The sequence below is a fragment of the Merops nubicus genome, unplaced genomic scaffold (assembly GCF_000691845.1).
Source record: "Merops nubicus isolate BGI_N331 unplaced genomic scaffold, ASM69184v1 scaffold37507, whole genome shotgun sequence".
In the NCBI taxonomy this organism is placed as follows: domain Eukaryota; kingdom Metazoa; phylum Chordata; class Aves; order Coraciiformes; family Meropidae; genus Merops; species Merops nubicus.
The window spans coordinates 1-23942 of record NW_008619038.1 but is presented as its reverse complement, the minus strand read 5'-3'; the positions used below and the strand labels follow the sequence as shown (position 1 = coordinate 23942).

The 23942-nt window shown below is 41.8% G+C and overlaps 1 protein-coding gene across 1 annotated transcript; it reads left to right on the top strand.

The window, feature by feature from the left end:
- Positions 1 to 857: 857 nt before the first annotated feature.
- NCOA2 (nuclear receptor coactivator 2) lies at positions 858 to 23939 on the top strand (the record flags this gene model as incomplete). Its single annotated transcript, XM_008943650.1, is given in 10 exon segments — positions 858 to 1140; positions 2515 to 2700; positions 3622 to 3723; positions 3830 to 3970; positions 7264 to 7411; positions 9559 to 9927; positions 9975 to 10875; positions 18346 to 18556; positions 21705 to 21914; positions 23914 to 23939. Coding segments are annotated over 10 exon segments (2577 nt in total), but the record flags the coding sequence as incomplete, so codon positions are not given.
- Positions 23940 to 23942: the final 3 nt, after the last annotated feature.

The following is a 23942-nucleotide window of genomic DNA, read 5'->3' as shown; positions in this document are numbered from 1 at the left end:
CCTTTTTCTTCCTCCTCCTCTCCTCTCCTCTCCGGTACAAGGAGCTGTCATAACATAGAAAGTACTAAACCAAAAAGGTCAGGCTTGTGTTGGCTTCAAGCAGTGGTGAAATACAGTCTGAGACACTAATCCACAGCAGGGGTGCTGATAGAGAATTGTATTAGAGCCTCAATTAACTAAATCCTGTAAATCATTGTTAGTTAAACTAAATGATAGTGAGCAGGAAAATGTGGTGAATGTTACAAAAGCACATAGAAAGGAGAGAGGTCTCCTGAGAAAATGAATTAACAGAAGAAACCAGAAATGACCAGAAACAAAAAGAAGACAATGATAAAAAACAAAGTCAGAGATTAGAATTTGTGAGAATTAACAGGAGAAAAAACGACCTGGTTGATCTTAATTTATAGAGGCAGTCAGGAAAAGTATATACTTGTACATTTATTTGCGCATTTTATTATTCTGTGATTTAAAAATAAAAGAAATAAAGCATTTGGTGAGAACTGGCTCAGCCACGCTGCCTGTTTCTGGTGCTGTCACCATCCCTCTCTGTTAACAGCATCATTAACTACCGTGGTTTGGAAGGACCTCTGGAGCTTGTGTAGTCCCACTGTGAGCAGGTCTGAGTCAAGCTTGGAATATCTCTGGGGAAGGAGATTTCACAGCCTCATTTGTTTGTTTCTTTAGGGCAGGGGATCTATTTTCTTTTCACCTGTGGGTTTCAGTATTTTGCAAGGTGTGCACCTTTCTGTGCTTTCACACAGGTTTGGTATTAGTAAGATCAGATGCTCAGTCTGAAATGTGTCCTTTGCTGTTAGACAAAAATAGAAGAATTAGGTTGGATGCAGAAATATTCAGCTATGTCTTCAGAAGGGGATATTTATTTTTCTGAGTATCTTGTTGTTAATCTGATTGTTTGGTATTGTGTTTCTCTCTCTTCACTTTTTTTTTTTTTTCTCCTTTAGGCCCTAGATGGGTTTTTCTTTGTAGTGAACCCAGAAGGTAACGTTGTGTTTGTTTCTGAAAATGTCACCCAGTACCTAAGGTACAACCAAGAAGAGCTGATGAACACAAGCATATATAGCATCCTGCACGTAGGGGACCACAATGAATTCGTCAAAATCCTGCTGCCAAAATCTTTAGGTATGTGTCTTTTCCTCATATCATACCATTGCTCATTTAACTTTGGTTTCATAACACAGTGTTTCAATAACTTGGTGTCCTTCCACTATTTACCATTTCATCATATACAGTCTATTTATTTTTAATGTGTGTATAATCTGTGTGAATGATTAGTATTATTCTCAAAAGCATCCTTCAGTCTTTTCAGATTCTCTTTCATTAAAATTACTCTTAGCAACTCATAATAATCATAGTTAGCTGATATTTTTAATGGATCTCCAGAATCAATTACTAAAAGACGACATTAGCTATGTGAACTGTTAGTTCTCTGTCTAGGCTAAGAATGGCCCAGGAAAGGGGTGTTAGAAGAGAAAAATCAGAAAACTCTGATAGAATTTTTATTTCAATATTTTTAGTCTCACTGATATTTAGCCTTATCTTTCAAAGACTGTTTTTGTGAGTTGCAGCCATTTTTAGATGCATAGTAATACTGGTTTTAAAGTCATTAGTTTTTGGAGGAGGTAAAAAGAAATACAAAGTCAGTGCTGGGCACCTTGTTTACTGATACCCATTTAAAAATTATTATGCAATTCACTTTAGCATTTGATGACTTTACTTAAAAAACCCTGGGGAATCAAAAATGTAAATGGCCAAATCCCATAATTTTATGCATTTTATGACTGAAGACTGTTTTAAATATGACCCTGGTGTTTATTATGTGGTGTTGCATTATTTTTTTCTGACTGATGTCCAGTACCTGTATTTGTGCATCTCAGGCTTGCATTTCCTTTTCCACTCATCTGAGGCTCTGTGTTAGGCTTTAGTTTTATCTATCACTGCTCCCAGGTAAGTCCCATCCCTTCAGCTTTTCCTGCTGCAGCTGAGACTGTATGTTTCATTATATTCTCACTTGTATTGCTTCCTGGTTTTGTAAGTGCATATCAGTTTCATTTCTTTCTATTTCTAAGCTGGACACAGATTTTTATGAAATGCTGTTGTCTCTTGTATTAATCATTTTTAAATTCACTGGACAGATCCTACATAAATTAACCTGATCTACCCAGGAGGCTTTTCACTGTACTGTGTAACTTTCACACCCACCAGTACTTAGACTTTTATCCTGCTTTTCTACTATGTCCTTATAAGACACTTGGAAAAAGAATTAAAACCATGATAGCTCAACAAATTAGCAGTGCTCTTAAAATCTAGAGAATTTTATAGATAACCTTGTTCTGTGCTGGGTTAGGCTCCAATATTAAAAATAGATTATTGTTGTTGTTAAATGAGCTCCTTTCCCGACCAGTCTGCAGAGCACCTTGATTAGTTTCCTGTGGGTAAGCAGCAGAAACGACTGCTACCAGATTTACCTGACTAGATGATCTTTGCTTTCCTCAGTGAATGGGGGATCCTGGTCTGGTGACACTCCGAGGCGTAATAGCCATACCTTTAACTGTCGGATGCTCGTAAAACCTCTTGCTGATTCTGAAGAAGGCCATGATAGCCAGGAAACACATCAGAAATACGAAACTATGCAGTGCTTTGCTGTTTCACAACCAAATTCCTTCAAGGAGGACGGGGAAGGTAATTGCTGCTTTAATTTGTGTTGATATTTTCTCTTTCCGTGCTGTTGCGAGTCAGCAGTTTTGGTGCGGTTGATAAAGTGAGGGAAAGTTGATAAAGTGGCTTCTACATCCTGAAAGTGGAAAAATTGTAAGTTTTTTCCTTGTTTAACGATGGAAGTGTACTTCCTCTTGGATTATAAGCATAAACACTTGCACACACCTAATTGTTAGACAAATCTAACTGAAGTTGAAAGAACCTCAGCCTCCCTGGAAGAGATCTCCTGGTTTTGTGTCACTGCAGTTGTAAGAAGAGTGGACTTTTATGATGAAATTCTCTTACACTGAAACTGACTGGCAGGAGAGTTTCAGTGGACAATTTTTTGGTTCCTTACAATTTGAAGACAGTCATGATTTGCCATTTCCTTTATCATCTACTACTTCAGCAGATGAAGTTCCTCAGATTGTATTCTAAGTGTTCAGGTAAGTAAAAATGGCTGGTTCTGAAGCTGCTTCCCCAGGGACAACAAGTGTGTGAGGCAGGTGTGAGAATGTGGCCCAGAAGGTACAAAATGATGAGTGTTGAAGAAATGTGCTCTCTGTGCATGCAGAATTTTTTTTTTTTTTTTCACTTATCTCCCAAATGGTTGAACTGCTACAGGTATGTGCATAAACATATGCCAATAATTACAGGCTGTGGTGAAGTCCTTGATAATTTTTCTTCTAAAAAAGAAGACAAACCCACCTCTCCTGTTTGGTTTAATGTTGTAGGAAATAATGAAGATGTAAGACCGCTGAGTTCTGTCTGTCCTTGTATTGATACAAAACCTATTCTTTTGGTCCAAAAGGATTTGAAGAACATTTAGAAAATGTTTCTGAATTCTTTGTGGAAACATAATCTTCCTTTTCTATACAAATTACTGAAGTAACATTTTTCTTTAAGATTTGCAGTCTTGCTTGATTTGTGTTGCAAGAAGAGCTCCAATGAAGGAAAGGCCGCTTCTTCCTTCATCAGAGAGCTTTACTACTCGCCAGGATCTACAAGGTAATGTGAAATAGGAGGGTTTAATTTTATTTTTTATTCTGCCTCCTCCCCCCACCCCAAACTCAAAGGGGGAAATTGCTGTAAAAAATGTTTTATCTAATAACAGGCAAAATAACTTCACTGGACACAAGTACCATGCGAGCAGCTATGAAACCTGGCTGGGAGGATATGGTGAGAAGATGCATTCAGAGGTTCCATTCACAGCATGAGGGAGAAATCTCTTTTGCCAAGAGGCATCACCAGGAAGGTTAGGTTTTGTATTTTTAGCACTTTCTATATTTAAACTGTTTGTCATTTGTCTCTCTTGGTTGTGTTCTCTTTGTTTACATGGAACAATTGAGGGCTGCTGGAAGTCCCTTTTCCAAAATTATTTGCCCGACACACGGATGGCTCTGCAGAGAGGTTTTGCACCTTTCTCCCTGTTTGTTTCAGCCTGCTTGTTAAAACTGCATATTGGAGGGTGCTTTAAATCTTCAAATTGTCAGTTACTTTAGAAAGAGAGACCCTTCTGTGTTGCCTGGCAGAACATTCATTACGCATTATTCTCCAGAACCTCAGCATGCACACTGCAGTCCGTTGACCTGTTTTCCTTTTCTCTGCAAAACTGGACTTTTACTGACATTCTTCCTGTGAGAAACACTGAGTGTGAATTATCGAAGAGGCAGTGCTCGGACTATCTGGGAAGTCACATTGTTGTACAGTATCTGGCTGATAAGTGCTGTAGGACACACCAGGAACACATCTACTCAGTCAAGATTGTGGTAGGTGAGATGTAGGAGAGAACTGCACAGCAGAATGTTCCCCTTGAGGTTTCTGTGGTTGTGACTGGGTGGGAATTTTTCTTTTCATAACCCCCTGATACTGCTAATTCTAGTAACACAAATCCAAATTAGTAAAAACAAATAACCCCTTATAGTCCACAGGAAAGTCTTTTCAAAACCAGTGGGACATACCTGGAACATTTCCAGTGCAAGAGCATCATTCTTTGGGTTAATGTTTGTAGAACAGGGTTTACAGCTGGCCTGTAACAAATAGTTGCTATGCTCATTAAACAGCTGGCATGCTGTCTTGGAAATGAAATTGTAACTGGAATCTCAAATTATTCCACCAAATACACACACAAAAAATAAAAGCTTTAGTCATGTGGCATTAGTTCAATATTCTTTAATATGTTCTGCTTTCATGAGACCTTTACTTTTCATTTTGGGAATCTGGGGGCACAGAAAAACTGTGATATTTTAGATAGCAGCTTTTGGGGTATATTCAGAAATTGGGGGGAGCACTAAAAGTTCCCAGCCTGATGCTGTGATTTCAGACCGAGCTGAGGAAGGTGGTGTCAGTGACAGTGACAGCAGAGGCGTTAGAGAGCAGGTTCAGGTAAGTTCTGTGCCAAAAGGAATTGAGGAACTTCTGTGATGGCATCCAGCCACTTGTTACTTCAGTCCTCTTCAGATGATTCCTGACCAAATTAGCATCTCCAGTGCCGAGGTTTGAGTGGGTCCTCTATAATCTATCATCTGTGAAGTGGTAAAAACATATGTGTTTTGGAGTCAACACTAGGGTTTTGCAGGAGAGGCTTAGGATCACTGGACAAACTGTAGAGTTAGTCTAAATGAGGCGGGTCTTTGCTTCTTGTGTAAGTGCAGAGGGTGAATGATAAGAGGAGGAAGAACCTCTAGAATTGCTTTGGTGCAAAGGATCCAGCACTGGAGAGGGATAAAGCTGAAACGTTTCCTGGCCCTGCAGTGTGGAGAAGACAGTCCAAGAACACTTGATTGAGGAACCCCTCGCATTTTTTAAGTGATTAAGATTTCAGAGTAGAAGCAAAGAAAGTAATGGTCTCCTACGTGTAATTCGGTGTTAACAGTGTGGAGGAAAATTCAGCATTAGCTTGATAAACAATAAAACCCACAAAGCTTTGAAATTAACTCTCAGGACAAAGTACAAAATATATGGTAAGTTTTTATTTGCCACAGTCTGAAAAAAAGTATTTCCTCAAGAGGAATATGGAAACATTCTTGTTTGCTTAAAGAATTAGTTTGGAAAATGTAAGTAGAGATTTCACTTGTATCCTGTTGGCATTGACTACTGGAATTTCCTGATGTGGTATATGCTAAAGTTAAGAGCTTTGGACCTTCTGGTGCCCAAAGGTTAAATTGAAACAATGACATACCTAACAGTGAAATTTTGCTTTGTATTGTTTCACATTCGTAGATTTTTGTTTTTCTTTACATTTTTACTCTGGAAAAAAAACCCTTCTGGTTGTTTAAATTATGCTTCCTGTTTTCTCACTGCCTAAATAATACTTCAAAACCCTGCAGAACAATATATAGCAGTGGAACAGTGGAGGAAAGCAATCGTAACCACTCCTGCAAGGCTGAAAATCTGGTAGCTCTGTAGAGGAGACCATTTAATAAAGCCACACTCAGAAAACCACGCCATTTCATTACAACAGGAAATATTAACAGACAAGCAATGAAATGAACATCAGAAGATAATATTAATTTAAAAAAAAAAAAAAAAAAAGGAAACCAAAACCACAGAAATGTGTTTGTATGAAAAAATAGGAAATGAAAAGTATTTGTAGTACTTCATTCCTATTTCTTTTCTAAATGATTATATGAAAAATCTGAATTGAAGTTTCCCTCCAGCCACGTCTGCAGTCATAAAATATTGGGTTTTGGACTAGGAATTGAAAATTATGAGACTTTTTTCATTGATGGCAAAGAGAGAACCGTAAAATAAATGTTTGGAGATTTGCTCTTTTAAGACACCATTTTCATTTTTAATTAAAGAAATGTCACAGGGGTCTGAAGAAGTTAGGGAACTGACTTTGGTGAACTTCAGATTTACTCTGAAGATTTAGGGGCTGAAGAATTTGTGAAGTAAGCCACAAACTGGGGAAGGATAGCACAGCCCTAGTTTAGGTTTAGGTAATTGTATGGGTAGTTTGTTCAAGCTGTATATTTTTGTATTTCTTCTTTAAAAAGTAATAATTCCTAGTTCCAGTTCTTCTTATTTCTAATTGTTCTCATCTAAGAGATTTATGTACTCTTTAAATTAAAGAAGTATGAGAGTAACTGTTACAAGATAATTTAAGCAGGCAATAAGGAGGAAAAGATATAGGCTAATGAAAAGGGATGATCTAGAAACTAAAGACATTTATATTAATCATTGTGATGTAGATGATACATGTGAAAAAAAATGTTTGAGGAACAAAAGGAGTTAGACACATCCTGGATGAAAAGTGAAATGCACACCAAGGACTTCCCAGCCCACTCCTGAAATACTCTGTGTTTCATAGGATCTGTCCTGCCCTTGCAGTCACTCCTTATAGGTTTTCATTTGGTCACCCCACAATTTGTGGGATGCTTTCCTTTAGATGCATCCCATCTATTTGTTTTCAATGTATTTATTTTTAACCTAATGTAGTGTCTGTGGTGTCAGTGCTGATGGATTCAGAGCAGTAGGTGCTGAGCAGCTAAGCTGCCTGTTCTCCAGTTTCTCATGAACTTCACTCTGTTTGTCCCTTGCTTGCAGTGCTGAGGCAGGGGCTGGCGTTCAGTCCTGTTTACCGGTTTTCCTTGTCTGATGGCACTATTGTTTCTGCCCAAACGAAGAGCAAGCTCATCCGTTCTCAGACGACTAGTGAACCTCAGCTTGTAATCTCCTTGCATATGCTTCACAGGTAATCTTGCCCGGTTTTGTCGCACCCGTGCTCTGCAGAGACAGAGAAAGTACAGAGTTGCCAAAGCAAATAAGTTGTATAAGGCTGATAGACATTCATTTGACCTAGACCTGATAGCATGAAAACAAAGTAAGTTTTTGAAATCCATGCTTACAGCAGGAAAAGACTGTAAGATTATGTCAGGATCTACAAATGACATGCTGGATTTTCACATCAGGATCTTCCATTAAACGTGCAAAACCTCCTTTAATTTCATGTTCTTAATATCAGTATTTTAATTTCATGTATTTTGCATAGTAGACACAATAAACCTTCCATATGTAATTAAATCTAGAAAACTTAGAAGGATTTAAATTCCTGTAGTTCACAGTCAGTCATATGCTGGCTCTGGGTTTCATTAAACACTGTTCTGATTAATAGAACTGCATTTTAGAGAAATTGAAAATTTTAAGTTGTTGTCTTTTCTGATGCTTGGAGTAGTGACTTTCATGCGTCCAATCCTGAGAAATGCCACCACTGTTAGTTTGAGTTTTTTTAAAAAAATCACAGGCAATAATATGTTAAAGTCAAGGGAGAATAATCACTGACCTCAGAACTTCAATGTGAAATCTGAATTAAGTTATTACTTGTGCTGGTATATTTGTGTCAGGTTTTGTTTCAGTTATAATTTGCTGACTTACATTACAGTGCTGTTTCCCTGTATCAACAGTATCACTTTTCTGGGCAGAAGAAAACAGCTCTAAACATAATTAAAACTGAAACCATTTTACAGAGATTGTAGATTTGGAAATGGACCTGACCAAAAGCTGTCTGAATTTTCTTTTCTTTGGATTGCTGAATACGCTTGGTATTTCAGGAGGTGCTAAATTTTACATTTAAAAAGCACCATTAAGTTAAAAATGGTAATTGCAGATATTTGTGGGTTTTTTTTAGCAGAACACTGGTAGTATTGTATTTGTAATAAGGTTTTAAAAATGCACCTTTCTTTTCATAGTTCATGTTGTTTGCCCTTGCCGTTACACCTGAGGTAACAAATGCAGAGTAACAAGCACCACTACTCTACGTGCTTCAGTTCTTTCACTTCTCGTGCCTTAGCAAAATGCAAGGGTTCATCTGCACTTTCCCCATGCCAGCAGCAATGGTTTTCATCTCATCAAAATACATACTAGGAGTGGTCCATTAGCATTTGGGTTTGGAAGTCCAGCGTTGATTTGATTTTTCTGAGAACCTCATTTTTTTTCTTCCTAATCTACTTGACTGTCTTTTTTTTATAGCTTTTAGCATTGGGGAATATGTCTGATTTTTTTTAATTAAGTATTAGCACAGAAGTAAAAAGTATATTACATCCTAATTGCAATCTACTGAGGAAAAGAGCAGTGACCCTCAGGAGCTTTTTCTCTGTCTCTCTCTTCCATTTCCTCTGTCTTACAGCCTGTATCTCTCAAACATGAATTTTGTCTCCTGTGTGGGGGGTTTTTTTCATTCTTCTCCTCTTTTCCTAAAGGCCCATGCAGAACAGGGCTGCTAACAGACTGTTCCCATTCTGAAGCAGAGTCCAGTAGTTCTCTTGGCACATAGGCTGCTTTGGAGTAGCATTTAAATAATCTAGCAGCATAAAAATGGGACTTTTCAACTTTCTTTTCACCATGAACTTGGTGGGCAAACAGCCCACTCCAGCCTTGCAGAGGGGATAGCTCATGGAAAGTCAAAACTCCAGCAAACAGCTGTCCACAGCTGTCTTGTAGAACATGTATATGTTTGGGTCATGTGTTTCAGCTGAGATTCCTGTCAGTTCTAGACGTTCAATATCAACAAATTGTAGAGAAGAGATATACATTAAAGGAAGAGAGTCTGAAATTATAACCCACCTGCACTTCTAATGACTCTCATTTAAATGAGATATAATTTTCTTTTTCCCCTCTTCCGCTGGTCTGTCAATGAGGTACTGAGAAGCCATGCTGTTAATGTGCAGCCATGTTGAGACCTGCATATCACTTTTGTCAGATTGTCCATTTGCTTTTAATTGTAGGTTTGTTCTGTTATTTTAAAGCGAGGTTTGGGGTTTTGCTTCTTTTTCTGTAATGTAATTGCAAGTTGGCCATTGTCATTTTAGCTAATGGGTTGTTTTTCTTCCCCCTGCCACACAGAGAGCAGAATGTCTGTGGAATGAATCAGGATTTGACTGGACAAGGAATGGGGAAGATACTGAACCCAATTAGCTCCAGCAGCCCTGCCCATCAGGCCATGTGCAGCGGAAACCCAGGTCAGGATATGACCATCAGTAGCAATATAAATTTTGCCATAAATGGCCCAAAGGAACAAATGGGCATGCCAGCAGGCAGGTTTGCTGGGTCAGGGGGAATGAACCATGTGTCGAGCATACAAGCATCCACTCCTCAGGGTAGTAACTATGCACTAAAAATGAACAGCCCCTCACAAAGCAGCCCCGGCATGAATCCAGGGCAGCCAAACTCTATGCTTTCCCCAAGGCATCGTGTGAGCCCGGGAGTCCCGGCATGAATCCAGGGCAGCCAAACTCTATGCTTTCCCCAAGGCATCGTGTGAGCCCGGGCGTCCCACCCAGCCAGTTCTCTCCCGCCGGGAGTTTGCATTCGCCCGTCGGAGTCTGCAGCAGCACAGGAAACAGCCATAACTACACCAACAGTTCCCTGAACGCGCTCCAGGCCCTCAGTGAGGGCCACGGCGTCTCTCTAGGATCCTCGTTGGCTTCACCTGACCTAAAAATGGGAAATCTACAGAATTCCCCTGTGAATATGAACCCTCCCCAGCTAAGCAAGATGGGGAGCCTGGACTCTAAAGACTGCTTTGGACTATATGGAGAGCAATCAGAAGGTACAACTGGACGAGCTGAGAGCAGCTGCCATTCAGGAGAGCAGAAAGATAACAGTGATAGCAACATGCCACCAGTTGTCAGTGGCGAGAGACCTGATGGACAGAATAAACTGCATGATGGAAAAGGCCAGACAAAGCTCTTACAGTTGCTGACCACCAAATCAGATCAGATGGAGCCTTCACCTTTGTCCAGTACCATGGCAGACGTTAGCAAGGACTCCACGGGAGGGTTGCCTGGGTCTGGTTCGGCACATGGAACCTCACTCAAGGAGAAGCATAAAATTTTGCACAGACTATTGCAGGACAGTAGTTCTCCTGTAGATTTGGCCAAGCTCACAGCAGAGGCCACAGGCAAAGAGCTGAACCAGGAGTCCAGTAGCACAGCTCCTGGTTCAGAGGTGACTGTTAAACAGGAGCCAGCAAGTCCTAAGAAGAATAATAATGCACTACTTCGCTACTTGCTAGATAAAGATGATACTAAAGATATTGGTTTACCAGACATACCCCCAAAACTGGAGCGGTTGGACAGTAAGACAGACCCTTCCGGTAGCACAAAGTTGATAGCGATGAGGACAGAGAAAGAAGAGATAAGCTTTGAGCCTAACGAACAGGTAAGCCACTCGTTATGTGATGCGTGCATGAGCGGCCCTAGGCCCTTGTTCCTGCCCCTGACTTCCTCTCAGAGTGATTTCTTGACAGTTCCCTTGACAGGCTGTTCCCTGTCTCTTGAAATCCAGCTCAGTTTTCCCGTTGGTGTTACTAGGTTGTGTCGATCACTCTGTCTGAGAGAGCAGGCTCTGTCCAAGAGGAGATGCAGGGCCCAGGCACTGGGGAGCCTCTCCCAGGTGCAGGCAGACCAAGCAACAGTGCCTCTGACTGTTGATTCATGCTCATTTGTTGACGGCTTTTCCCACAGGCTGTTTCCCCTCGTTGTGGGCAAGATGGGCTCTTGACCTTATCCAGCACAGCAACCACACTTCTCCCACGTGTACAGCAAGTTCAGGCTCAAGGACAGGAGCTGTTTGAAAGGACTGATACCAGCTTTGCATTACTGGTCTTTGTGCTATACTTATTAATTAGGGACGTTTTGTTGTTAATTTGGTGGTTTTTTAGTTAAAAATTTTTTATATTCTGTCCCAGGTTTCCCTGGATGATTAATAGTTCAGGGCAGAGATCATGTTCCCCTGTTCAAGGTTATCTTCATTGAGCTTTGCATTCAGAATTTGTGTTTTGTGCAGGATTGCTTGTTGCTCCGCTGCCCGACGTATAATAAACCGTATGTTGTTAGGAGCTATGCTGAAAAGTGTTATTTCTTTGGCTTTCATGCAGAATTCACTTTCAAAAAGCACCAGGTTCACATCACCCAAAGTGCTCCAGTTTACAGAGCTGTGCAAGAAGGGACACAGCAAAAGCAATTTGCTACTTCAGTATTCGTGTTTATTTTGTTTGTAAAATAGGTAATTGCAGTATCAATTGCAGTATAACACATTTTCTGGAGAGTTTATAACAAGTTGGAGTTAATGAGCCTTAGCTGTGTCCTACACTATCTGCTCTGCCCACTGGCCATTAATCCCAAGGCAGTGCCTGAGGTTGTAAACCAGGAGCAGATCCTACACCGCACAAATGCTCATGACTCTCTCATTCACAGCCATTTCCTTCACTTTTAAAGCATGGTGTGTTTTTAACTTGCAGACTGGGTTTGAGCTTGTTTATTTTTGTGACTCTGTTGACAGTTCTTTGCGTGGTAGTTATAACCTCAAAATGTAGGAGCCAGGCATGCCACCACAGTGCGGGCGCAGCATTGTTAACGTCTCCATTATCCAGGCATCTCCTAAGGTTACTTCTCTTCTTCTGTTGCAACAGAACTTGACAGCTATTGCCATTATTTAGGAGCAGTTGTGGTTTTTCAATCCTTTCCATGCTTTAGGAGGAAACTTAGAAACTGAGCCAAATTACACTAATTTCTACAGGGATTTTTCCTCAGGCCTGGATGTTAGTTTAGTTCTGAATACAGACGCTACTTTGTAGTGTCTGTAGAGGGAGGGTTTAGATTCTGTATGAGAACTTATGCTCTGTTAGGCTAGAAAAACACAGGTATCAAAAAATTCATAGCTAAACCAGCAAGAGCAAACTATTTTTTAAAATATCTAATAGATTCCAATTTCTAGTTGAGATACTACGTACTGAAGTCAGTCCTGGATTGAAGGCAGAGATCCTTCAGTCTTCAGTATTTGATACTGGACAAGAACACAGGATTTGGTAAACACAAAAAATATCTAAGTAGATCAAAATTATGGCTTTCAGATGATGGAGGTCCAGGGAGGTCCAGGAAGGTCCAGGAGATGGAGGAGTTAGAAGACAGCAAAGCAGTGCAGGCGTCATGGTAAAGTGATGAGAGCTGAAGTGGTGGGGTTCCTCAGCACCAAGGTGAGGAGAAGCCAGTCCCACAGCTGTGATTGAAGGCTGCTGAAGAATGACAGAAGAGCTTCTGTTGCTCCTGTTGGCTGTGAATAGAGTTTTAAAATCTACTTAAAATGCAGTGAAGCCTGGAGCTGAATAAATAGGAGACATCCAATGTGTAGTAGCAGAGGAAGTGGTGGGGAATATAAAATAATGTAAGCATTTATCTAGCTGGAGGCCAGGCCTTTAAACAAATAACCACTTTACCCCGATTATAAAATCACTGAAAATACTTAGCATCAAAAACTTCAGCTTTGGAAGACAGTCTCCCACAGGAAGTGCTCATTGGCTAAATTTAGATCAAAGCTGGAACTATTTAGTACAAGACTAGAACACAGATTCTTGTGCTAAATTCTTCCATCCTCCTGTGTCCTGTCCCTCTGGCCCCTTCTTCCTCCCGCATGTAAAAATTAGCGGCATGCTTGCATTACCTATTTTTCAGGTTTATTTAAAACTTCTCCTCCCTGAGGAATGTGGTATTTTTAAGCAGTTAGCCACTGGAGTGTGCCTTTTCTCTCGAGACTGCAGCGCAGTGGCAGTAGAGTGGCCTCTGCAAGGGGGACTGGGGTTCTGGGAGGCAGCAGGGCTGTGATGTTTTCTCCTTTTATTTCTGGTGTAACTTTCTGAGCAGGAAATGTTTTGAAGTGCCCCGCTGTACTAAAAATAGCCATCTTCTAGGTGGTGTGTTCAAACACATTCTTCTGCAGAGAGCAGCGGCCGACAGGAAGCCTCTCTCAAATGGCAGAGTATTTCCAGTGCCACTGTACTTTTGTCTCTTCTCTGGTGGGATGATGGTTATCGGGCTCCGTTAGGCTATTCCAGTTGAGACAGCTGTGGGGAGCCCTGCTGGGGAGGTTCCTCCAGCAGGCAGTGCCCTACAGCCCCGGCAGTAGTAGGACTGTGGACGTCAAGCACCACAAGTGCTTGTATCGTTCTCTGTTATTAAAAAAGGAAGGCAGGGGGAACGAGTCCTGATTTGATTTTCTAGGGCATCCCTCAACAGTAAGTTGAACTTACTCTGCTGACCCACCAGCTACTGTGGAACTGCCGTGGTGGGACCTCATCCTGCACCCTCCTTCCCTGTGCCCATGGCTTGTGCTGCCTCCCAGAACGCTGCCCTGCTTCTGGCGGCACATGCCACTGCTGGTCCGACCAGCCCATGCAGTGGCCAGCAGATGGTCACGTTTGACAAGGACTGGCCACCAGCTTGGGGGGAGGAGAATGGAAGCGTAGGGTTACCTCAGAGAAACACTGTGTCTTGATGGCACCAGGTAGTGCCTTGCTAAAGAAACAGTTTGTTTAGCCATAATGTTCTGCTCTGTAAAATTGGGTGTGGATTATTATGTTCATAGTACTGATGAAGAAACCAAGATGTAGAAGTTTGAAGTAGCTTATTCTCTGAGAAAGCACTTGGTGCAGTGTGGAAGAAAATCCTTATTTATCTCTGCAGGTGTACTCTCTTCTTTAGCCGGGAGGCGATACAGAGAGCTGTCCGACAGGGACTTTGCAGTGCTGCAGGCTCCTCCAGCAGTGTTACAGAAGTTCCTCACACACTTTATCACTATTGTCCTCTTTTTTTTATGTGGAAACTAGGATCTTCCCAATACTAAAATATTTTCTTTACACACCCCCCTTCATCTTCCAAAAACACATTTGTGGATGGCCACCATCCATTAAATTAATGGAGGACATTGGTTTCTTCTTGAAATTCTATCAAAACCTTAGAATGGGGACTCCATTTTCTGAATGTCTTTCAATTAGTGTTCTGTTTCCAGATGTTAGTAGTAGATTAGCCTGATAATATAGCAGGTTTTCCAGCCAATTTTATGTTTGTTGCAGTTACCAGGAAGAAAAAGACTATATTGATTCCACTTCTGATTTACTTTTTTCTTCTTAATATAATCCTTTAATTTAATGCCAGGATGGAGCAAGGATTTGGTTTTTGTTTACCTTTTATGGTCAAATGTTTTGCCCATGCTGCAGAGGTAGCTAATGAGCTAACCTGGGGTTTATGTAAGGCGGGAGTAGTTTGAAGCTGTGTCCCCACTGCAAGACACCCTGTGGTAAGGGAGAAGTCCTGGATGCCTCTGTCATACGTGGTCATAAAGGAAATGTATACACATATGAAGTTTGGAATACAGGGTCTCTGTGCAAGCCATGGGCGTTGCCTGCTGTGGAGACCCCAAAGGGTTCAGGATCTTTGCAGTCTTTGGAAGCTAGACTTTGACTTAGCAGCTTTTGTAAACCAAACTTCATGCTGAGGTGTTAATGCCTTTCAGTAGAGCTGAAAAAAAATTCCATATGTGGCAGTGATAAGTAATTTGAAGGTAGGTACTCTTTCAAATGCAAAAATATTTCTAAGTACAACTTGTCTTACGTTTGCTGGCACTTAGTGTCCAAGTTTTATGGAAACTGTTGTGATTGCATTGCTTAGAGATAGTGAAAATATGTGCATGAGAATTTTCTTCTGACGCCTAGCACTTTTATCAGGCTCTTTTTTTTTATTTTTTTTTTTTTTAATTCATGAGAGATAATGGTTTTACAGGGAGGCTAAGGTGTGCCATCTGTTTATATAAAGGTCAATTTAGACCATTAACAAAATAAATACAAACTATAAATAAAGGAAAAATCCCATGAAACCAACCAAGTAAATATTTGAATGCTTGTTTCTGTGCATATGGTGCCACTTGAGGGTGGGTCTGGAAAGACAGGCTAGCATCATAGTTTGGTGTTAATTCTAAGCCTATCTTGGAGCATTTGCAGCAGTTCAGAACCCTCATCTTAAAAAAAAAAAAAAAAAAGAAAAAAAGAAGAAAGCAAGCAAGCAAGCAGTCTCCTCCACTGGCTCTTGCGGTCCTCTTGTGCCAGAGCTCCCAGTGCTCAAGATATGGCTCTAGGCAGTGCTTATGAAGGTCTCTCAGAGCACATTTTGGAATCTGCTTATCACCGGTCTGCACACTGATTTAGGCTTCTTATCATCACATTTGATTCCTTCTGGCTCCACCTTTTGTGGTGGTGTGTCACATCCACCCAGCTGCTTGTAAGTGCCTGGAGTGCAGTGAGTCAGCCGAAGGATTTCATAGACTGGTTTGGGTGGGAAGAGACTTTCAACTTCAACTAATCCAACCCCCTGCAGAGAGCAGCGACATCTGCAACTAGAGCAGGCTGCTCAGAGCCCCATCCAACCTGACCTGGAATGGTTCCAGGGATGGGGCATTGGCCATCTCTCTGGGCAGCCTGAGACAGGGTCTCACCACCTTCGGTGTCAAAAAAGGCCTCCTCTCCAGTCTAAGTCTCCCCTTTGTTAGTTTAAATTCATCATTTCTTGTCCTGTTGCAAGAGACCCTGCTCTATCTGTCCGTATCTTTCTGATACTTCCCTTGAAGTACTGAAGGGCCACAACAAGGTCTCCCTGAGACCTTATTTGTCAGGAGCAGATAATGTTGGACCAACCTGTTCTGAAAGGGTAGCGGGGTTTTTGGCGTGAGAGAAGCAGCCCATGCTATGTGTCTTGGCTTGAGTAAGGCTCTTCAGCACTTTTACACATGCCATTCTCGTAAAGGAATTAGAGATGCATGGTCAATATGAAACTGCCGTGAGTGGGTGGGAAGCGTTTGGAAATCCTTACACACAGAATAGTTACTGAAGGATTCACTGTCAGAATGGAAGTGCTGCAGGAACATCTAAAGCTGCTTTGGATGGAACATGAGCTTGGTACAGCTGCACATGGCGCTTGTATGTCTGCAGATACACTGGAGGACAGAATACAAATTCAGCTGGAAACGAGGAAAATGTTAGGAGGAAAGAGAGGAAGAATCTTAGGAGGACATTCAGGACAAACAAAAGCTGTTTATTATAGTCAAGAACAATGTCACAGAGTTAAGAAAAAAAAGGAGGGGACAACTGGCTAGATAAGGACTTTTTCAGAGCTCTGTCTAGGTGAACACAAGGTGAGTAAGAGTCAGTAATATCATGTAATTAAAAAAATCATCAGAGCACACTATGTATAGAGTAAATCTGCTTTACTCAGCAGTTGGAAGGCTTCATCTTAAGTCCTGTTCAGGACACGGCACTTCGGCAGAAGTGTGAATCCACTGAAGGCGGTGCACAGGAGCAACGAGTGATGTGAGGTCTAGAAAGCAGGTTGTATGCTGAAGAAAATTCAACAAGTTTGAAATTGCTCATTAACTTCAGCTTAAAACCCAAAAAGGCACATTTCCAAATACAGAAAAGGTCAGAAAAGGAAAGGGGAAGACGATTTGTTCTGCAGACTGAAAATACGACAGGAAGGAGGGGCCTGAATTTCAATGAGGGAGATTTTGCATTGACACTGAGGAAAAAAACTCAAATAGTGAGGATGGCAGAGCACTGAGACTGGTTCCCTGGGAATTTTCTGTCACTTCTGTAGGAAAAGGCAGACTCTGGTTTTGCCTTGAGGCTTTGAATTTCTTCCAGTCCTTTGATTCTGTGATTTCCTACCTTTTTGCCAATAAGACCAGCCTCCAGATCACCCACGTGCTGCCTTTTAATGGGGAACACTCCTTCCCCTTGGCAGCATGTATTGTGTTTGGGCTGCGTGCATGCTCGTGGTGCTGCTTTGCGGTTCCCATCCTCCCGGGCTGGCTGCTCCTCCCTCTCTTCTGCCATCACTCCACGGTTCTGAATGAAGGTGACGATTTTGAGCATCTCTTTGTTCTAAATACTGTTATGAAATGTTTCCTGTGCAACATGGTAACTAAGACTGGACTTCCTGTTGGTCATTATTACCCAAAAGAGTTTTACTCTACTCAAAGGTTTAGGATTAGATAATACAATTTGAATTCATTCCGAATTTCATTAAAAAAAAAAAAAATTAATCCTGAGGGCTTATAGACAGAGAAGCTGACTAAAAAAAAAAATACTGCTGAAAATCAGTATTTTTACGAAAAACAGGCAGTTTGGTACTTATGTTAGTATAGGATTAATTTAATTTTTTCCTGATCTTTATTTCATTATAATTTTCAACTGAATTGAATGTAATTATATTTCTCTGGATATTTTTTCTTACTGTAAATAAGTTATTTTTAATTATTTAGGAAGTTGCGAGCAAAATTAATTCCTTAGTACCTAGCTAGCAGGTTTTAACTTACGGAACTTCAATGAAATGTGTATTTCTTGCCAGTTAAGTTACACAGAGTTACTCAGTTTTGAATGCAATGAAGAAAATGTGTATGGTGAATCTTTTTAGCCGTGAAGCAACTTTCCTATCGTATGCTTTTCATCAAGTCATAAACAGACTAGAAATATGACTGTGCTGAAAGGAGCATCAGTTATACTTGCCTGAAGCCCCATGTCCCTCGCTGCTGGACCTCTGCCCCTGCCAGGTGCTGCCTGTGCCAACCGAGCGTGCGCGGAGGTTTCTGATGTCCCCACGCCTGGGATCTGAAGGGGTGCCAGTGCCACGCCAGGCTCCCCGCATGCCAGGCGGGTGAGCCCTGGGGAGCCTGCACGGTGCCCTTTCCACAGCTCTGTGAGCTCCCTCCGCGTGGCGTTGGGCTGCTTGCGGCACGGGCACGGCGGGCGCAGGCGGCCGGCAGCAGGGGAGCAGCGACACATACAGTGCCTCTCTGTCTCTGTTGCAGCCGGGCAGCGAACTGGACAACTTGGAGGAGATTCTGGACGACCTGCAGAACAGCCAGTTACCGCAGCTCTTCCCAGACAGCCGCCCAGGCGTGCCAGCGGGCTCGGTTGACAAGCAAGCCATCATCAATGACCTCATGCAGCTCACCAGTGACGGCAGCCCCGGCACGGCTGTGACCACCCAGAAACCAGCAATGAGGATCTCACAGAGCAGTGAGTCCACCTTCTGTGCATGTGTCGGCCAAGTTTGCGAACCCCAAAAGCTGTGGTTGTGGTGCCCCTGGGCCGGGGGGGGAGGAACTGGGGAGCTCCTCATCCTGGTCTGGTCTTGTGTGATGATGTAACCAGGGAGCTCCCCAACCTGCTCTGGTCTCCTGTGGTGACAGAGCTGGTCCTGCTCTGGTCTCCTGTGATGACATAGCACCATCTGCGGTCACCCTGTTTTGAAACACACGTGGAGGTGATGTCCAGTGCACACTTCAGCACCCTGGAAGTGGTGCCCTCTGAGGAGCTTTGAGGGGTACCCTCAAAATAAATGGAACGTCCCCAGCTGTGGTCCTAGGTGGTGCTGCTGTGGTGAGGACGTTGGCATAGAGAGCAGTTCTTACTGTGACAGGGAGAAGAGAGACTTTTCTAAGGGAGGAGAAGGAGAATCTTCTCAAACCACAAGATGAGTAGGAAGACATATGATTGAGAGGAATGCCCAAGTTTGATTTGAAATTATGGCTTTTAATTGAGTCACTTCCAGCTGACAGTGTTTCTTAACTTTATTAATTAACTTGCAAATCAATGTTGAAATGTTAGTCTACCACCAGAGAAAAATGGAATGTGAGCAAGATGGGAGTCTTATCAGCTACAAATGTTGAAAACAGCATAGAAAGCCACTGCTTCATTTTTTTCTCGCATTGGCTAAGATGTTTTATATGTTTATAACGCATAGAGCTTAGGTAATATTTTTAGCCATTCTGATGATACTAAAACAACACTGTGAAGCAACTTTCAGATTAACTCAAATTATTATTTAGAAATGTTTAAATAAATATTACTGTTAATAGGAAATATTAATGTTGAAATTCCTATTAAAACCAGTACAGATCCTTAAATTTACATTTGTTATCAGTGTTGCTCAAAGAAGGATGCCTGGGGACTTGATGATCTTGAGTATGTCTTCCAACCAGAATGATTCTATGATTTTTGTCACTATGGGGGTACTAACAGCAGCCACGGCAGGACGTAAGTCAGAAGGAGATCCCTGTGTGTCTGAAAGCTTCATCATCTTCTCTCTGAAGCAGGGTCTTCTGGCTTTCCAGAGTTAACCCAACTTTAAATCTGCCGCCAAGGCTGCCGGCAGCACAGTGACAGTATGATTGTAAATGGGAGTGCCTTGGGGGCTGGCAGAAGTTCTGGGAGAGCAGCATCCCATTCCCCCTGAGAATTAAAGCCCTAACCTCCTTTTCCCCTCCTAAGTCCTGTGTCTGTGCTGGGTTCCCTGGGGAGCTTCTGCCATGTTTGCAGCAGAGGAGCACACAGAAAACAGGGGCACAGAAATGGCAAGTGGCTTCCCCTGTGTGCACAGAGAAGCGGTGTGGGATGAACATCAAATAGTACATGATTCCAGGAGAGGTTTAGGAGGGTTACAGGGTTTTTTTCTGAAGAAATAACCGGCTTTCATTTTACAGTTTTCAGATGAAAATGCTTAAACTATTTTAATCTGTTTAAAAAAAAAAAAAATACTTGAAAGCTGCTAGGCTTGCTGGGTGGCTGGAGTTTGCTGTGTGGGGCACAGGTAATGTCCTTCAGCCCCACCCTGTCTGGGAGCAAGATGTGGGAGCTGAGCCACCAGCACGTCTCAGCAGCTGTCCTGGTGGTATGTGCTGCATTTCCAGCTTTCCGTTTTGTAGGATCAGTGGGTGCTGGCAAAGCCACCGTATAAGAACTGACTCATCCACGTGATCTTTCACACTTCTTGAGAAAACTGTTCTCAGCTGTCACTGAAGTTGGGTTTTGGTTCCATCCTTAGACTTTAAGATGCCCCTAAGCTTGAGAAGGTGATTTTTGTCTCATAAGTGAGTTTTGTTTGCTTGTCTGAGCAGAGAGGTGAGACAAGATTTTGATCTCATGTTCGGGAATTAGGTATATGTGATGTAGTTCCTATACAGGCATATAAGCAAATTCACCTGGCAGAGAACTTACTTTAAAAAAAAATAGATACAATGACTTCCTGTAGTCTGGTTTTATAAACTAAGAGGAAAAGTCAGAGACCTTTCTAATAAGATGTTTCTGTACTTTTTAACAAGCTTAATAAACCTCATCTAAGTTCTCAAAAGTATCAATACTTTGATCTGAAATAAGAAAGAAATTCTTTAACATCTTTGTAATGTCCATATGAAAGCGCAGAAGTCACTTTGAGGATGGTGTTCTATCAGAGAGAGACTCTCCTAGGGGAAGCTATCGGGAAGTATTCCAAATAACAATTTCACAATTTATTTGTATGCCTTGTGTTGGTACGATTTGAAATGAAATCATAGGCACAAGGTCAGTGCTCAGTTCGTGTTTGAGAAGGAGTCGGTGCTTTCCTGCACTGGAACGTTGCCCAGGGAGCAGCAGAGCCAGGTGCTGGCCAGTGGTGATCTGATGCTCGCGTTTCTGTGACGGTTCTGTACTTCCCTCTGCAGAGCCTGTCTGCAACAGCACCAAACATGTCCACGGGAGAAAATGGTTCCGTAAGGTGACAGGAACCATCATGCACAGTTCTAGTTACCAGAGTATTGTGCTGGCAGAGCTCAGATTCTGCACCCCTTATTTGTTGTTGCTGAATCATAAAAGTGTTTAGTTTTATTAATGACAAAAAGTGTGTAAAAGAAGTTTAAGAGGGACATGTCGAAATGGGGCTACAGGATCTGATACCGACTCAATCTGTCCTTAATTTTGGTAGCTTCTTCAGGGGCACAGCTTATGCTGGAAAACTTTCAAAACTGATATAACTCCTAACAGTTTGCCTCAGGATGACATCTGCATGCAACTACCATCCTTCTAGGTGTAAGGTTAATTGGCAGTAGTGTGTGCATCAATCACATAGTGGTACATTTTGCTGTAGTGGCTCTTCTGTCGGTTAAATTGCATCATTTAAAGTTTTAAAAATATGTCATATCTGGTTTAGTGTCAGAATGTTCCATGTTGAAATTTACATAAAGAAGGATGTTTCTCAGACAGATCTGGAGTGGGTAAATGGTGCAGTGTTAAATAGCTCAGCCCAAGAGCTGTGTTTGCCTTCTGTTTTCTTTCTTCTTTTTTTTTTTTTTTTAACAAGTAAAGTTTCCATTCTTCTAACTTTGCTTTTTTCTTTGCTCCTTCTGTCTAGCTTTTAATAACCCACGAGCAGGGCAACTGGGCAGGTTGTTACCAAACCAGAATTTACCACTTGACATCACGCTGCAGAACCAAGCAGGTGCAGGAACTTTCCCACCCATACGAACAAGCAGCCCCTATTCGGTGATACCTCAGCCAGGACTGATGGGCAGGAGTGAAGGGATAATAGGAAGTCAAGGAGCTTTAGGCAACAGCAGCACAGGTAAGGTGGCTTTACATTTTTTTAAAATGTGCTTGAGTAATGGACTATAACATGTGTAATTTAATGTTGGGGTTATTGTAAATACTTTCCAAAAAGCCTGGAAAAAATTGTTTCATGGGCTGTTATGTATTGAGGTCTTTACTTTGAACTTCTGTCTCTGCATATTTTTAGTCCTCCTATTCATGCACCACTTTTCACCTACCTGAAAACATTTAGATGAACACAGTGTTTTGTCTGGTCGCATCAACATTCCAGATTCAGCTGAGGGTTAAACAGGTAAAAATCCAATCTTTCTGCCTGAGAAAAGCAGATAAATGAACCACTTCTTTGTGGAGATACTTCTTTTAAAACAAAATTGTGGGCAATACTGTTGCCCTTGTGATGTGTATCTCTACAGGCCTTGGGTTTGCCCTCTGTTATCCTCGATTTATTAGCCTTAGTTCTCATTTTAAAACAAAGAAATACTAATGTTTTAATCTTTTTTTTGAAACACAAACTTTTTGGGAAACATCAGTAGTAGTATAGAACCATTGCAGTAGTGTTACCTCTTGTCATGGGTTATGTCTAATCTGTGGTGCATTTCACAATTTCCTTCATGTTGCTCTAACTAATCTTGTATAAAGATACCATAGGGGTTTTCACAAGAAAATCCTGTTTTATTAGGCTTATTTCCACTAGCACATAGTCTGAGGCTGCCCAAGTATGCAACAACCACTGAGATCTCTGAGTAAATTAATGGGTATTGTATGTGTCCTTTCAGATGGGTATATTCACCGTCAACATTTCATATTTAGTTTGCATTGGTATTAAAAAGGACATGCTGCACAACACTGAAATACCCTGTTTAAGCAGTGTAGAGGCCAACTTGTAGTCCTTCAAGTTCTCTATTATTCTCATGTTCTCTGTATGTATTAGAGGATGTTATTCATCTTGTGTATACAAGTTAGAGAGTATTATCTCTGTTTGGGCTATTTACTCTAGCACGCCACATATTTCAGCTGATGGAACATGTACACAAGTAGAACAGATCTGAGGATGTAACACTGAAGGAGATTTTGTACAGCAGCTGAAACAGTGGTTATACATCACCAAACAATTAAACTGATGAGTAATATTTATTTATTTGTGTGGCTTGTAATACTCATTTAAGAGTGTTGCAAAATGCAACTGGAGAGATCAGTAGTTCAGTCTGAAATGAATGTTTTGTCTTCGCTCTTCACTGTTTAAAATTGAAATGTATAAATACTGTGAATGCATGTCTTTGGGTTTAGGGGATTTTTGTGTTGGGGTTTGGTTGGGGTTTTTTTTTTGGCTGCTCTCAGAGTGTAGTACGCTATATATTCCAAGTGTAAATAAACTGTATCAGTTGTTTACAGTAGATGTGGGAGGACTTCCCCTAAAATAACGGTAATGAGCTTCAGCATCTATCGGAAAGTTCCTGTGAGTAATTTCCCTGCACCATATATTGATTCAAGATTACCGGGGTGAGCCTTGAAGCTATGAAGGCTCTTAGTTCTGAAGGAGAGGACACGCCAAAAGATGTTACCAGAAGGCGAGTTTAAATTTGGTCCTTCTAATTTGTAAGCCTGCGTAGCAATAACGTGTTGGTACTCAGGTCTTCACTCTCACTTGGAAAGCAGAGACCTGCCACGGGCATGATCAGCCAGCGTGATTCATTTCCTGAGGAAGGAAGTCAGAGCTTTCCACACACCTGCGGCACCTGCTACAGCCTGTGTGCGGAACACTTGCTCCAAACAGCATTTCAGAAATGATAAAAGGATCTTCCTCTTGTAAATTGTATGATAATCTGATAATTGACTGAACAGCACAAAGCACCTTAGCGTAGCTCTGCGCGGCCGGGTGGGCAGCTGTATTCGGAGGAGCCGTGAGCGCAGCTACGGCATCCTCGTCACTGGGAGCACGGCTCATCCAGCGGCTGCGGTGCTAAAGCTGCTCTGAACCATGTGCCGACACCTGAGTCTGTCTGGCTTTTGTGCAGGAATGATCGGTGGCAGCGCCCCTCGGCCC